This window comes from Macaca thibetana, chromosome 1, assembly GCF_024542745.1.
Source record: "Macaca thibetana thibetana isolate TM-01 chromosome 1, ASM2454274v1, whole genome shotgun sequence".
Classification (NCBI taxonomy): domain Eukaryota; kingdom Metazoa; phylum Chordata; class Mammalia; order Primates; family Cercopithecidae; genus Macaca; species Macaca thibetana.
The window spans coordinates 114,950,047-114,965,106 of record NC_065578.1 but is presented as its reverse complement, the minus strand read 5'-3'; the positions used below and the strand labels follow the sequence as shown (position 1 = coordinate 114,965,106).

At 47.0% G+C, this 15,060-nt stretch overlaps 2 protein-coding genes across 4 annotated transcripts in view; one reads left to right on the top strand and one right to left on the bottom strand.

The window, feature by feature from the left end:
- NGF (nerve growth factor) overlaps positions 1-15,060 on the top strand; it is a 1,213,865-nt gene that overhangs the window by 841,315 nt on the left and 357,490 nt on the right. The window lies entirely within an intron of this gene.
- VANGL1 (VANGL planar cell polarity protein 1) overlaps positions 1-15,060 on the bottom strand; it is a 54,213-nt gene that overhangs the window by 27,618 nt on the left and 11,535 nt on the right. The window contains exons 3-4 of the mRNA XM_050748207.1: positions 8,857-8,989; positions 4,094-4,701 (exon numbers count right to left, since the gene is read on the bottom strand). Of these exons, the coding sequence (XP_050604164.1) occupies positions 4,094-4,701; positions 8,857-8,989 (741 nt within the window). The remainder of the gene's footprint in view (positions 1-4,093; positions 4,702-8,856; positions 8,990-15,060) is intronic.

Genomic DNA, 15,060 nt, shown 5'->3' with positions numbered 1-15,060 from the left:
TGGCTACCAGAACCTACCTCACATGATTGTTGTGAAAACTGAGTTGCATGTTAAAAGATTAGAAGGTACGGCCGGGTGCAGTGGCTCATGCCTGTAATCCCAGTACTTTGGGAGGCTGAGGCGGGCAGATCACGAGGTCAGGAGATCAAGACCATCCTGGCTAACACGGTGAAATCCTGTCTCTACTAAAGAAACAGAAAAAAATTAGCCGGGTGTGGTGGCGGGCACCTGTAGTCCCAGCTACTCAGGAGGCTGAGGCAGGAGAATGGCGTGAACCTGGGAGGCGGAGCTTGCACTGAGCCAAGATCATACCACTGCACTCCAGCCTGGGCAACAGAGTGAGACTCCATCCCCCCTCCAAAAAAAAAAACAAAGATTAGAAGGCACCTGGCACCCAGTAAAGACTATGTAATTGTTTATCGTTAAGGTTTTCTTTTTCTGTCTCTGTTGTTCTACCATTTCACATTCAACCAGTCAATTACACTAGTGTCTGCGCCAGTGTTCACAGTATTTCCCTTCAGAGGTTTCAAAACTGAAAAATGGTTACGATAATTGAATGCCAATTTTTAGGCTCTTCTATTCTTCCGGGTTTCTCCTCAGATAAAGTCATATCAAAAGTCATTAGTCTCTGGTAACATCCTGGAAAAGTTAGCAACTTATTGTGAGAACGGGGTCAAGAAAAGTGATGAGCAAGGTGTGTATGGAAAATGACAAAGCAACTGTGTGAGACACCAGGATGCCGTAGAGAGTGCGGTGGGGTAAGGGGTGTGATGCACAGGAAGGTGCTGATTCCCTGTGACCTTGAGCAGGTCTCTGACCCTGGGGCTTGGGGACCTCAACTGTAAGAGGGGATACCTCTACCCCACCTGCTCTGACCTCTGACAGGGCAGCAAGGAGGGGCAAATGAGTCCAAACCTATGAAAAGCTTTTCCTAACTCCTAGGGCACTGGGCAGAGGGTAGGAAGTATCTCAATCTATTTACGGTCTCTTACTTTCTGCAACAACTTTTTACATTTTTGAAAGTTTTCAAATAAGCCCAAAACTTCATTCCTGCCAACAAGCAGGGCCACAGCAAGTGCCTTTTATGAACTAACGAGAAGCCTATTTTCTTTAAGAAACTAAAGAGTAGACATTCTTTTTGACAATTCTCAAAAATAGCTCAGTCAATTCGATAAAATCATCTTTGAAAACATAAAAAAGAACTCACCATCACTTGGCACCTAAGCCCGATAGGTTGCTGCCACGGTGAAGGCTTTACATAAAGGGAGAGCCGACAGCCTGTGATTCTGCTGGGTCTGATGGAGACCTGCTATTCTGATTTCCGAGGCTTGCTTTGTCTATTCCCGCTCCCTCTTCCCTCCTGTCTGTTTCTACACTTTACAAAAGGCCTTAGAAGTTGTATTTCTGGCCTAGTAACTCTTCCAGCCACTGCTGGGTTCAGACCAGATTTAGCCCAAGGATCAGCGGGTGACCAGGCCCACACAATGCCAGGAGGAAAGGTGCCAAGCCTGCTCCAGCTCTGGCAGACTGGCTGTCACTTGGGCATCTGGCTCTCCCTGAGGGCTCCATTTGTCAGCAAAGATGTCGCTCTTTCCCCAGCCATTCTTTCCACCTCCTAACCCAGGCTCTCCACGAGAGGGACAAAGGGGGCCTTATTAAAGGCAGGGAGAGGAGGAAAACCAATGGCCCTAAAGAGAAGCTGAAAGGATGAGGCTGGGGACCACCTCAAAACACTCTCCCCAGGGCAGATGGGCACTTGCCACCTTTCACGTCTCCCTGGGGAGCTGGGGTGACTGACTTGAGTTTTTGAAAGCCTGGACAGTTGTTGGTCATGGTGAGAGCAAACTGAAAGGTTTGCAGCAAGCCTGGGAGCCATGCAGCACAATCAGTCTGGCTTCTCCCGTCCAGCTCTGCCCTGACCAGCAGAACTGTGTGGTGAGAGGCAAGGGCTGTTGCTAATTACGTTTTCTGAACATGCCACAGGCATACTTTCCCCAGGCTGTTTGGTTTGTCCCCTCTCCAGCCCCACTCAGCTGCAGTGTGCAGCTCAACCAGTCTTACAGGGAGGAGCAATGTGGGAGCCCATGGGGGGAAGTCAGTCCCACCACCCTGGATGACCTATGGTGAGAAGACGCCCTGCCCTTTCCCACCTACACAGGTGGAATTCACACCAACTAGGGCTGAGGGCCAAAAATCAAAACCACCACAGACCTCACTCCTGGCCAGTGTCTTGGCTACTTACATATAGAGCTCCAAGTATCACTCATCTCCACCGTGACCACAGCCAGATTTTTCTCTACTGCTTTAACTGCAGCAAAACCTGTTCTGAGACAGACTGTCTCCTGCTTGGCTTTATTGCTGCCACAATCTGAAATTCTCTGTCCTCCTGTGTTCCCATCACCTATACCCCAGGCCTGTTTCTGCACCTGCCCACCAGACAGCGGTGCGCTGGTCTCTTTCCAAGTGACTGTGAGTGTCACAGGTGCTGAGATAGAGCTCTGAAGGCAGCCAGCCTGATGTGTCCGGGGCTCTGAACACAAGATGTTTAACACAAATCTGCTGGTCATTCCCCGACGCCAAACATGGGGAAAGAAAGCCTTCTGAGATGAATACGTGGCAAACGGTGACCTACTTGTCTTCAGAGCCCTACAGGCATCTGTGAAGGACTCAAAACCCCAGATTTCTGGTACACAGACATGTGACTTGGACACCAGTTTCCACCAAGGGTGGCAGCAACCTTGAATGCTAGATTATCCCATCCCCGTAGTACAAGCCAAGCCAGAGGAATGAAAGAGGGTACACACCAACATGAAGACGGTTTGGCAGCGTGGCCTGACTCCAAATACAGGCTGAGCCACCTCCCTGGAGCCCAGCCAAATCTATGACAAAGCCGATTGTTCTGATACCCACTAAGGTGTGTCCTTGCTGATTTTGGCTGCTCTGCCAGCTACATGATCACAGCAGTAATAGGTGCAATGAACTAAGTGCCTACCCTGCCCCAAGCAGGGTACACACATCAGCATATACTGCCTAAGGAGGCAGAGCGCCTGGGAGAGGGTAAAGGCTTTGAAGTCAGATGTCCCAGGCTCTGCATTCACCCAGAGACCATCTCAGTGCCAACTGTGTCCATGCTCCATGCCAGGCACTGAGAATGTCATGAGGTATAAGGGTGGCCCCTGGCCTCATTCATAGTCTGTGGAAGAAAACAGATGGAAAAATAGGCCACTAACCACAAAGTGAGAGATGCCATTATGGGGGCATTCACTCAGCCTTGGCCTCACGACATCTGAGTGAATCCTAAATGAGGCTAGCCATATGTTTTTGTGCAATTACGTAAATTCCGTAAGCCCTAGTTTCTTCATCTGTGACACGGGGATTAATAACACCTAGGTCATGGGGTTCTATGAAGACTAAATATACAATCTATATAAAGTGCTTACCTTGAAGCAAATAAAATGATGGTAATCACTCTTATTTAACCACAAAATAATGAGATTATGTGCAGAGATTTAAGTATAACAACCCAACTGACTTCTAACTTTTTCTCAGGCATACATTTTCAAAACACTCACGGCTCACACACTTGGAGTCTCTAACCTGCATCTGATTCTTTATTGGAGGGTCCCTGGGATGACCATACAATTTACTGCCCAAACCAGGCCTCTGAGGGTGGGGAAAAAAGGAACAATTCACGATTCCACTGGGACAGCATGGTAAATCACATGTCACATTTTGGACAAAATGGAGCTGTTGGTCACTTTATCCATTGTCCATTGGCCAATTTCAGAGTCAAAGTAGGCAGTCATCACTATGCATCTCCTTTCTCCATCATTTTTGGGAGCTGCCAATAACTTTGACCCAGCAAAACCTCAACCCGGGTGAGAGCCAGCAACTGCCCCGCACCATCTAGAAGTCCAGAAACTCAATAAACATGGAAACCCTCCCCACCTTCGCATCTCTTCCCCAAACCAGAAAAGGGTCAGACTCTGGTCCTAGCTCTTGGCATCTGTTGCCACCCCTCCCGTGCTAGACAGCAGCTGTCTCCCAGCAAGGCATCAGCCATCCTTTCTGCCTCCTGGATGTTGCCTCTTACCTCAGGTGTCCCAGGCTGTAGAAGCGGGACTCGCCGTCGGTGGAGCGGACCACCTGCAGTGTGAACATGGGCTGCAGCTGCCTGAGCTCCAGCAGGACGATGGCCAGGTAATGGATGAAGAGGAGGGCATCCACGAGGGAGACTGCATATTGCACAATGCCCTGGTAATTCCGGTCCCGAGAGTCCAAAATGCGGACCCCATAAAAAAGCCAATAGGAAACCACAAAGAGAAAGATGAGGACCAACAAAAGGGCACGAAACACAAACACCCGTGGCATGTCAGCTCTCCGCTTGCGGAAGAAAAGTGCCCAGGTCCCTATGAGCAGAATGAGGAGTTTGAATGCCACGGAGATAAAGAGCCCCTCACAAATTGTGCCACAAGGCTCCAGCTCATCCCTCCACAGGATCGGAGGTAAAAGGATGAAGGCGATAGGGGTGAGGAAAACTAGAAGTCCAAGAAAGGAGGCGACGGTGAGGCCCAGGTAGCGTTTGCAATCCAGCCCCACGCTGTCCTCCATGTCCTTGCTGATCCTGGCAATGTCCTCTTGGGATATGCTGTGCTCTGAGGTGCCTGTGATGGCCGTGGTGGTCTCTCCCCAGTTGTCATCCTGGTGGGGAGAAGACAGTGAGGATGGCACGATGCAGGTCATTTGTAAAAGCTACAAAGAGCAGTGAACATGCAGGGCCCGCCGCATCTACCCAGCCCTGTTCACAAAGGCTTCCAGAAAATGAAAGCTTAACTCTTTAAATATTAGAACTTTTTAACTCAAACAATTTTCATTGAAATTTTCAAAATGTGTGCAGTATTTACCTTTTCAAACAGAGAAAACATAATGTGATCTTTCTGTCTGTTTGGGTGATCCATTGACATAACATTGATTATCACCCCCGTGTTGAAATGCCTTGAGAGGCTCTGAGGGCCTGGAGCTGTTTGCCCTGCAATGCGCAATCCAGGTGTTAGACTAATCATATGAGAGCTCATCTATAGAGATAAACCTCCTGCATCTTCTTTCCAATTCACGCTGGGATATAAAGGCTCACCAAGTCCAACTTCTGGAGGTGGGAGTATTACTACACCCTCCAGCAGCCCAGAAGAGCAAAGGGCATAGCAAGGGAGCTCACACCACTAAACAAACCCAAGCTTACCTGCAGCTAGGACTCACATTTTACAATCTCCTTATGGGCCGGGCGCGGTGGCTCACACCTGTAATCCCATAACTTTGGGAGGCCGAGGTGGGGAGATCACGAGGTCAGGAGATCGAGACCATCCTGGCCAACATGGTGAAACCCTGTCTCTACTAAAAATACAAAAATTAGCTGGGCATGGTGGTGCGTGCCTGTAATCCCAGCTACTCGGGAGGCTGAGGCAGGAGAACTGCATGAACCCGGAAGTCAGAGGTTGCAGTGAGCTGAGATCGCGCCACTGTACTCCAGCCTGGGGGACAAGAGCAAGACTCCGTCTCAAAAAAAAAAAAAAAACAAAAAACTCCTTACGATGTTCACAAGATCCACTTAACAAGTATCAGTGTCAAGTACTCTTTAACAATATTTCTCATGGACCAAGCTAAGCAAATCCAAGAATCCACGTATGGCCATATTGACTTAAAAATTCTTTCTAAAACATGTTTTCATGAGGAACTAAACATCAAGGGCATAGAAACAACCAGGATTATTATAATGTATCTTTTACTTTCTAGCTTCTTGTCTTTTTAAACTTCTAGGCAGTTGCAAGTTAAAGCAATTAGTCTATTCACTTAGCATGACCCAGTTGATAGAATTTTAAAGGATTCTGCTGTTTAAAAACAACTGGCCGAGACGGGTGGATCATGAGGTCAGGAGATCGAGACCATCCTGGCTAACACGGTGAAACCCCGTCTCTACTAAAAAATACAAAAAACTAGCTGGGCGAGGTGGCGGGCGCCTGTAGTCCCAGTTACTCGGGAAGCTGAGGCAGGAGAATGGCGTGAACCTGGGAGGCGGAGCTTGCAGTGAGCTGAGATCCGGCCACTGCACTCCAGCCTGGGCGACAGAGCGAGACTCCATCTCAAAAAAAACCAAAAAAAACAAAAAAAACAACTGGCAATAATAATGGAGCAACAAGAGAGCAAGGTGCTGAAAAGACACAGGGGGCCAAAGAGGTTTTGCCTCAGAAATTCGTACGTATCCTCTCACTCAGAAAAAAAAAACGTCAGATGCAGTGGCAAAGTGGTGAAATTAGGACACCAACTTAGAAAAAGCTAGTTGAAGTTAGTAGCTAAATCAGCAAGACAGAGATCGCTCATAACCAAATAACCCCGAATCTAGTCATGACCAAAAAACATGATTTATGAAATGTATGGGCTATGGTAAGAAGTGGTGGTTAAGGTCTCAATCCTATGAACTAATAATCCTTCAACTTGGAAAGTTCGAAGTATCACATACACTGAGAGAAATTCCTATTTAAGACGATGGCCAGAAGCAGCCAGGACTGTCGAACATTACTGGTGGAAGTGGACCATGGCACAGTGCCTCTGGAAAACCACTCTGGCGGTTTCACAGAAATTTAAAAATACACTTAAGTACATGGCTCAGCAATTCCACGCTCAGGTTTTATCCAAAAATTAATAAAAATGTACATCCAGCCAGGTGCGGTGGCTCACGCCTGTAATCCTAGCACTTTGGGAGGCCAAGGCAGGCAAATCACCTGAGGTCAGGAGTTCGAGACCAGCCTGGCCAACATGGTGAAAGCCCGTCTCTACTAAAAATACAACAATTAGCTGGGCTTGGGGGCGCGTGTCTGTAATCCTGGCTATTTGGGAGGCTGAGGCAGGAGAATCGCTTGAACCCGGGAGGTGGAGGCTGCAGTGAGCTGAGATCATGCCACTGCACTCCAGCCTGGGCAACAGAGAAAGACTCTGTCTCAAAAAACAAACCAACCAACCAACAAACAAAAACCCAAATGTCCATTCACTAGGAGAATGGACAACAAATTGTGGTAGACTGACACAATGGAATACTACTCAGCAAAAGTAAAAAGAATAAGCTGTTGAAACATACCAAAATATGGATAAATCTCAAAATCATTACGCTGAGTGGGGCGGGTTGGGGGGCAGGGGTGGACCATATGATTCTAATTATATTAAATTCAAAAACAGGCAAAATTAAACTATAGTGATAGAAATCAACACAGCGGTTGCCTTGGAGAGGTGAGGGTGGGGCAGAGGTTGACTAGGAAGGGCACAAGCGAGTTTCCTGGGGTGCACATGCATGCCTAAAAAATGCAGATGTACAAAGGATCCTGTTAAGCTTGAGGTTCTTAGAAGAAAAAGCACCTAAGATGCTTTCATCAAAACCCCCTAGATATTCAATAAAGAAACTGAGGCCTACAAAGGCTGTGACTGCTCAAGATAATGGAGCTACTAAAAAATACAGCCTCCAAACACCCATCTCAATGCTTTTCACACCAGATCATCCTTGGGCAACACCAATAGCTTCCCAAAGTAGTTCTCAGATATGAGGTGCAGAGGAGATGCAGAGAAAGAAGAGCCTTTGTTGTAGGCCACCGGCACCTCTGAACCCACATCCGGGAGGAAACTGACCCCCTCATGCACTCCAGGGTGATCCAGTCCTAGGATTGGCCCCACCCAACCATCAGCCATCCCAGAGCCAAGACAGGCAGCACTAAATGCATTTGCTCATTGCTCAGTGAACCCCACGTTCAACCCACAACTGGAGCTTTGAGTCCCAAGAACACCTTGTGTACTCTGAGGAATTCCAGTTCCAGTGCACCTATCTGATTATAAATGCTTACCTGTGTGTATGCACAGGTATGTACAGATGTATGCTTATCTATAGTCCTATATCTGTCTTTACAGCTGTGTATCATACATTGCTTTGTTTATGAGGGGCAAGGCTGGACATGTGTATATATATTTCAGGATGTGCAGAGGGTGTGCAAACATGTTTCTGTGTATAGCTCAGATATTTATTTAAATCAGGTGGGCTGCCAGACAGTTGGAACCTGGAGAAGAACCCACTCAATGGTTTAAAAAATTAATAAAGTGTCAGTATTTCAAAAATACTATAAAGTTAGGATTTCACATAAAATCCGGATTTGCAGCTTTTCTCAAACACTGAATCCCTGAATTCCTGAGCAACAGTAGGTGTCTGGAGCTGCGGGGCTACTGTTTCCTTTACAGAGGCAATGCATTCTCCAGTTAGCCACAGGCTCCTTCACACCACACTACAGCACTCACACTGATGCACTGCACAGACTGCTGTTAACCCAAAGCTTGTTTGATATATTTTTGCCCCCTCTTTTTGATCCAGGGCCTCCTTAATTAACTTACGTTTCTCTACCAGGCATCTGAGTGTGCGGCCTCTGATTTACTGCATAGCTCTAGTAGTAATGGTCAGTCTGGGCTGTCCCACGTTTTTCAAACTTCTTCTTAGGGTTTCTGAGTTTCCTTCTCCCTCTTACACTGTTCCATTGTGAAATGAGCAGTGACAGCCTTCAGCTTTTCCCTTCTCTACCCTGTCATCAACCTTACTGATTTCTTTTCCACACCATGCAAAGCAGGCCAACCAATCATACTTTAGAAGAATCCCCAAGCTACCAAAGGGCAGGACAGGCTGTCCTCAGACCAAAAAGAGACCACGGGACATAGATAAATTAGCATGCTAGAAAAATAAAGACAAAAACCCAAGAGAACCTAAGGAAAACATTTACAGAAAGGAGTCTTGGTCAAGTGGCAGTGTGCTTAGAGACTACCTTTGATCCTTACCTGAACTTCCTCTGTCCGAGCAGAATCATTTCCCAACAGGGGCTCTCCAGTGGGAGGTTGAATGGTGACAGACTTTTCTGACCCTCTGCCATCTTTATTCCGGGGTGACTTATGTCTCTCTCTAGTTCTCTCCCTGAAAAACAACAACGAGCTAGCACATTTATGCCATGTTAATTAACTCTCTGGGTTTATCAAAATGTAAGTATCATTTTGAATTTAGGAAAGTTCTACACACACACACACGCGCACACACACACACACACACACACACACACACACACACTGCATCAAAACCCACCCATCTTCACCACACTTCAAAGGGTGCATTGATCTTTACTCCCTACTTAATATTTTCTTTCTGCCATCCCAAGACCCAAAACACTCTTCTTGCGTTGCCATCAAGAAATACCTGACACCTTCATAAAGAAATGAGTTTAACTGGCTCACGGTCCTGCAGACTTTACAGGAAGCATGGTACTGACATCTGCTTGGCTTCTAGAGAGGCCTCAGGAAGCTTACAGTCATGGCAGAAGGCGAAGTGGGAGCAGGCACATCACATGGTGAAAGCGGGAGCAAGAGAGAGAGAGTTGGGAGAGGAGGCACGACACACTTGTAAACAACCACCTGTCACTCTTCCATCAACAGTGATATTTTTTCAAAGCCTAAAATTTAATGTTAGGATTTATGTAGCTAGTTACACTTTATTGTAATAATTACTGATTTGATTTGGTTAAAATTTGCCTTAACCAATTTTCTAGGGCTTTTAAAATTGGGACAACATTGTAGAATATCTAAGCTTTGGTATGTCCAAAAAAATCTGGGACAATTTTCACCCTTCACCTTTGGACAGGAGAAGAAAGGAAATTCAAAGTCACTACAAAGAACTGTTTACTTCTCATTCTTACAGGTTCAAAACTAAGTCATTCCCATAGGTTCTAGCTGAACTTGAAGACATCCATAGAAACAAACAAGCTAGGACAAAAGGCCAAAGACACCAAGGGGGTGGAGAGTGTGTGTGTGTGAGTGCGTGTGTGTGTGTGTGTGTGTATGTGTGTGTACACGGGGAGGGTTTTAGGCCTCCTGAGGAAAGCAGGCTGCTGCATCATTTTACCCCACAGGAACTTCCTGGGTGGTCTCCAGTGTGATTGTAAGAACCCTGCCTGGGGGTCATTCATGAAATTCCAAAAGGAACCAATCATTGTGGCCAAGCCCAGGTCACAACCTGGGCAATAACCACTTATGGGAACTGGCACTCCTCCTCCCGTTGCCAACAGGAAACCCAGAAGCCCCCACCTCAGGAGCCCCTCAAGGGTCAGTGAGTTCCCTCAGCCTCCTGCCCCCACAGCCACCTTGACATCAGCCCTCCTTCCTACAACCACTCACCGTCGTCATTCCCAAGGTCTCCCAGGCAGGATAGAAGCAGATTTTGGAGACAAACAGATCTTGGTTTTGCCCTACCAGATGTGTGATCTTGCACAAGTTACTCAATCTCTGAAAACCTCAGCTTCCTTATGTATGTAATGGTGACAACGACAACATCACATAATGTAAGCAGTGCTCAGTACAAGGATGTGGAGTAAGTGCTAATGCAGAGTGGCTGTGATTGCTATTACTATTAGCCAATGTCAAAGAACAGTGTCTTGACTTAGTGAGGCAGAGTATGTATACCTTGGAGAAAGAGATGTAAATGGAACTATTAACACACAACCCATCTTCTGTTAACCTACTACTTAGCTTAAGAAAACGTAGATTTCTTGTCAAACTTCTACCTTATCATTATCTCCCTGGGATAAGCATTGACTGATTCCTTCAAAGAGCCAGGAGGCTCCCATGCCAAGGGAATCTTTCAGTGACAACAATTCTATTCCTAGAACATAACTTATAATTACAGTCTGTTGCTGATATAGTTTGGATAGTTGTCCCTACCCAAATCTCTTGCTGAACTGTAACCCCCAATGCTGGAGGTGGGGCCTGGTGAGAGGTGTCTGGATCATGGGGACAGATCCCTCATGGCTTGGTGCTATCTTCACGACAGCGAGTGAGTTCTTAGGAGATCTGGTTGTTTAAAAGTGTGCTGCACCTCCTCTCCCAACTCCCTCTCTTGCTCCCGCTTTCACCATGTGATGTGCCTGCTCCCACTTCGCCTTCTGCCATGACTGTAAGCTTCCTGAGGCCTCTCTAGAAGCCAAGCAGATGTCAGTACCATGCTTCCTGTAAAGCCCACAGGACCGTGAGCCAGTTAAACCTCATTTCTTTATGAAGGTGTCAGGTATTTCTTTATGGCAATGCAAGGACAGACTAATACAACCGCAAAGTTAGATTCTAAAAATAGAGGTGTTCTGGTCAACTCAGGTGTTTTATTTTAACAAGGCAGCTAGAGAAACAGCCAAATAAGCAGAGAATTTGGTTGTTTATCCAGAGATGCATCTAACAATGCCAATTACCTCACATCCTACCCCAATTTATAGAACACTTTGCTGAATGCTTCACTATATTTCATTCAATGCTAATTATAATCCTATGAAGCCAGTATTATTGTCTTCATTTTACAGACAAGGAAACTGTGGCTCACAGAGTTCAAGTTACTTCTCAAAGTAGTATTATAGTCAGTGGCAGACCTGAATTCAGGTCTGTTGCCACCACTTCTATTCACACCCACTATGGTGCACCGTGTTGAAGAGGAATTGGAAGATTTCATGGCATAAATATTCTTCAAATCATTCTCACACCCTTATACTTTAAAACTATTAGAGCTATGAAATATGCCTTTGAAGCTATTGCTAGGAGTAATAATTGGACCTTAGATAGCACAAAGCTGTGTGCCCAACACTCTGGGCTATCAAAAACAATCACTTCAAAAGGCACCCACTGTGAGAAACCATAAACAATTTGGGAGAGACTTCCCCCGTGTTTAGTCGGTTTCAGAACTAAACTCAGAATAGGTCTAGAACTGCTGCTCCACCAGCCCCGCCACCAGCCAGATGGACAATGCCCCTCTTCTATCTTAATCCGCTTCCATTTTCCCCAACTGCTCTCACATTTATCACTCTCTCGGCCACCAGCCAAGTCACATGCTCACCTAACCCATCTATCTATTCACTAGTCCCATGGGTCAAATCTTGTGACAGCACAAATTCCACTGGAAATCAAAATTCTTTCATTGAGTGCCAATTCCCGGAGCCTGCACCCTACCAGGGCAGAAAGCAGGTGGGGAGACACCCAGAGGTGAAAACAGCCTCTGTTGCCAGCCAGGGTTCCTATCACCAGCCCTCCCAGCCTGGCTCTTAAAAGGCCCAGGAGCACTCAGATGTGAAACAACTGTTTAACAATTCCCCTGATAACATCGGAGGGAAACCAGAGAAGAACCTGTCATCTGATAACCCAAGGAAGGTTTCTCATCCTCCAGAGCCCAAAACCCTAACCAGTGTGTCTTAAACTTTAAAAACTTCTTAAACTTAAAAAACGGTACAGAAAAACTACCCTGGGTATGGACTCAAGTGCAGATTTGTTGACCCCACTCTCAAATAATTTTCTGGAAGGGAGACAACAGAAATCAAAAATTTCCCCAGCATCCCAGGAGACTGCAGGTGGTAAAGGAAACTTGCCCCAAGATTCTCTTCCCCGAATGCTCCTGGGAGGAGGTTGCTGAGTGACTGCTTGGAAGTCTGCTTCTTTGTGAAACGCCCTGTATGTAACAGGGGCTTGATAATGGGAGCCATGAGTGTAATGCTCAGCTGCACAATGTTATAATACACGGCATTGCTTTCTTAAAATAGTATGAAGTGGATGAAGTTGGGAGAAAGGTTCGGAACAGTGTGCAGTCATGACTGAGGGATACCCTGAGCCAAGAGCCTTCCACTCACTGTCAAGTGAGAGTTGAAGGTGAGGCACTTCCTGTCGGCTCAACACTAGCACTGCGCCAGGTACTGGTCACGCTACCGACGGAGCAGGACCTGCCATATGGCTTTTATTAGAAAAAAATTATTAGGAAATTAGAAAAACTTTATCAGAAATCACTGGTCCCAAATTACTGCTCTAAGAAGGTCTCTGAGCCAAGCCAGGACTTCATAGTCACACTCTACAAAAATCCTGGCATTCAGTGACTTCCTGTCTGCAGAACTGCAGGTCACAGTGTGGCCACCTCACTGTAATAGGTACTCAAAGGCTCATCCCTGTAGCTCCAGATGCTACAACTCCAGGGAAAACCTATGGCTGCCAAGCGCTGTCTGGGAGAGGGTTCCCCATTGATGAAGACAATCCGTTCACGGCGTCTAAGAGTACGGAAATGGGAGACCACGGGAGTAAACAGACTGCCAAGCCACAGGGGGAGGGGTGTTACAAACACATGTACACATGTGTGTGTTTCCAACTCTGCCTCAGTGGTCTGGATCACCTCTGTGCCTTTGCTGGGCGGCTGTGTCAGCTGCGAGAGTTTTTCTTTGTATCTTTATCTCTGAATCTGTCTCCACGCAACATCTGCCTGTAGGAGTAAAGATAAGTATATCTGTGCGTGTTGTGTGAGGGGCAGGAAGAGCAAGTGGTGGCATGCAGGCAGCCCGGGCATGTGTCTGCACCGCACGTGTGTGAGCAAATGCGTCTGTTTAGGTAGTTCTAGAGCTAAGCCCTGGGGGGTTGCTGTCACCCTCCTCGTTCCAGCTAGAACCCCTGTAATTCTCACTGTTCCCACTTACAGTCAGCATTTCCTGGGAAGATTATTTAGTCCTGTTTCTGTTGTTTGCCTATTTCTATTTGGGGAAAGCTGGCCCCACCGGTTACTCCTCCCTTTCCTTCTCTCCCACAACCCACGACCTGTCCATTCTCTCTGCTGGCTGCTGGGGACCGGCTGGCTGCTTCCTCTGGGCTATGGCTGGGGTAAGAGGGCTGGGCCCTGGGCACACAGACTCTGAAGCAGCCCTGGAACAAAAGCACCAATTCCTCCACTGCCCTGGCGGCCCTCTTTTTGTGCATTTTAGCACATTCGTCACATGAGTCACCCTTCATTTCCCTTTCCAAAAGTAGCATTTCCCTTCTAAAGAAACAAGGTGGGCCCAAAATCTGCTGAGGGCACCTACTAACTTTGGAATTTTAGGCAAATAACGCTGCCCTCTGTGCCTCGATTTCAACACCTGTAAAATGGGGCTACGACCTCCCGCCATTCTAGCACTGCTGTGAGAATAGGAGATAATGGCTATGAGGGAGGGGCCGAGCAGACACCCCCACAGCAGTTAACGTGACTGGCAGCTGCTGTGTTTAAATCAGGGAACTTGTGCTCCAAACCCAAAGGTTAGGTGGGGTCAGCAACAGTCCACACCATTCTCCCAGCAAGTTAACTGGACACCCTCTGGAGACTGCAGGCATCGCAAAACCAGGCCACTGACCTCTTCATGAGAAAAGAGTCACTTGTCATCTGCTTGGAACCTGGCCAGCCTTCTAAGATGATCATGGTATAATCAGGCATATCAAGTTTGGTGCACTTCATTATTCCTCCCTGAGTGGGAGTCTGACTAAAATTACTAAACAGCATGGTCCCACCGCCCCCCCGGCCAGCCCCAACCTGCCTCTTACCCTTCCATTCAAGTTCCCAACAAACCTCTGAGCAGGGCAGCCTTCACAGGAACACTCCTGGGACAAAACACCCTCGGCTGGGCCTGGGGCCTGGGGCCTGCTCTCATGCCTGTGGAGGGCAACCCTCCTGCTTAACATTCTTTAGGCCCCAGCAAAGTACACCACAGCCCATGCTCCCTAGGGATGGTATCCCTTGCCCCATAGTTGCTGTGCCCTATGCTGCTGTCAGTTGGAGAATCCACCACCCATAGGTGGTAGTGGTGTTTTTTAAAGAACCCATGGAGTGCACCTACAAATCTCTAATGCTCATCTCCTCTCTCAGAGCTTTTCTCAGAGTAGATATCCAGGGACATTTTTTGAATAATTGATTAAAAGTCTCAGCTCGTATTAACCTTTGCCAAGTACTTTCCATATGGGTCCAAGACTACATTAAAAATTCTGTGTATTGTTTTAATTGGAAGTTACAGTCTCTTAAAGTTACTACAAGGGCATTGGAATATCAATTTCTGGAGGCCCCAAGAGGCCTAAGGAAATAGCAGAGCGTAGCAATGGGCCCCAAAGCGTGAAAGTCAGAACTCGAGTGTAGACAAAAGAGGCCAGAGATGGTTCCCACAAAGGATGCTGCAAGCCAGCCTCCTT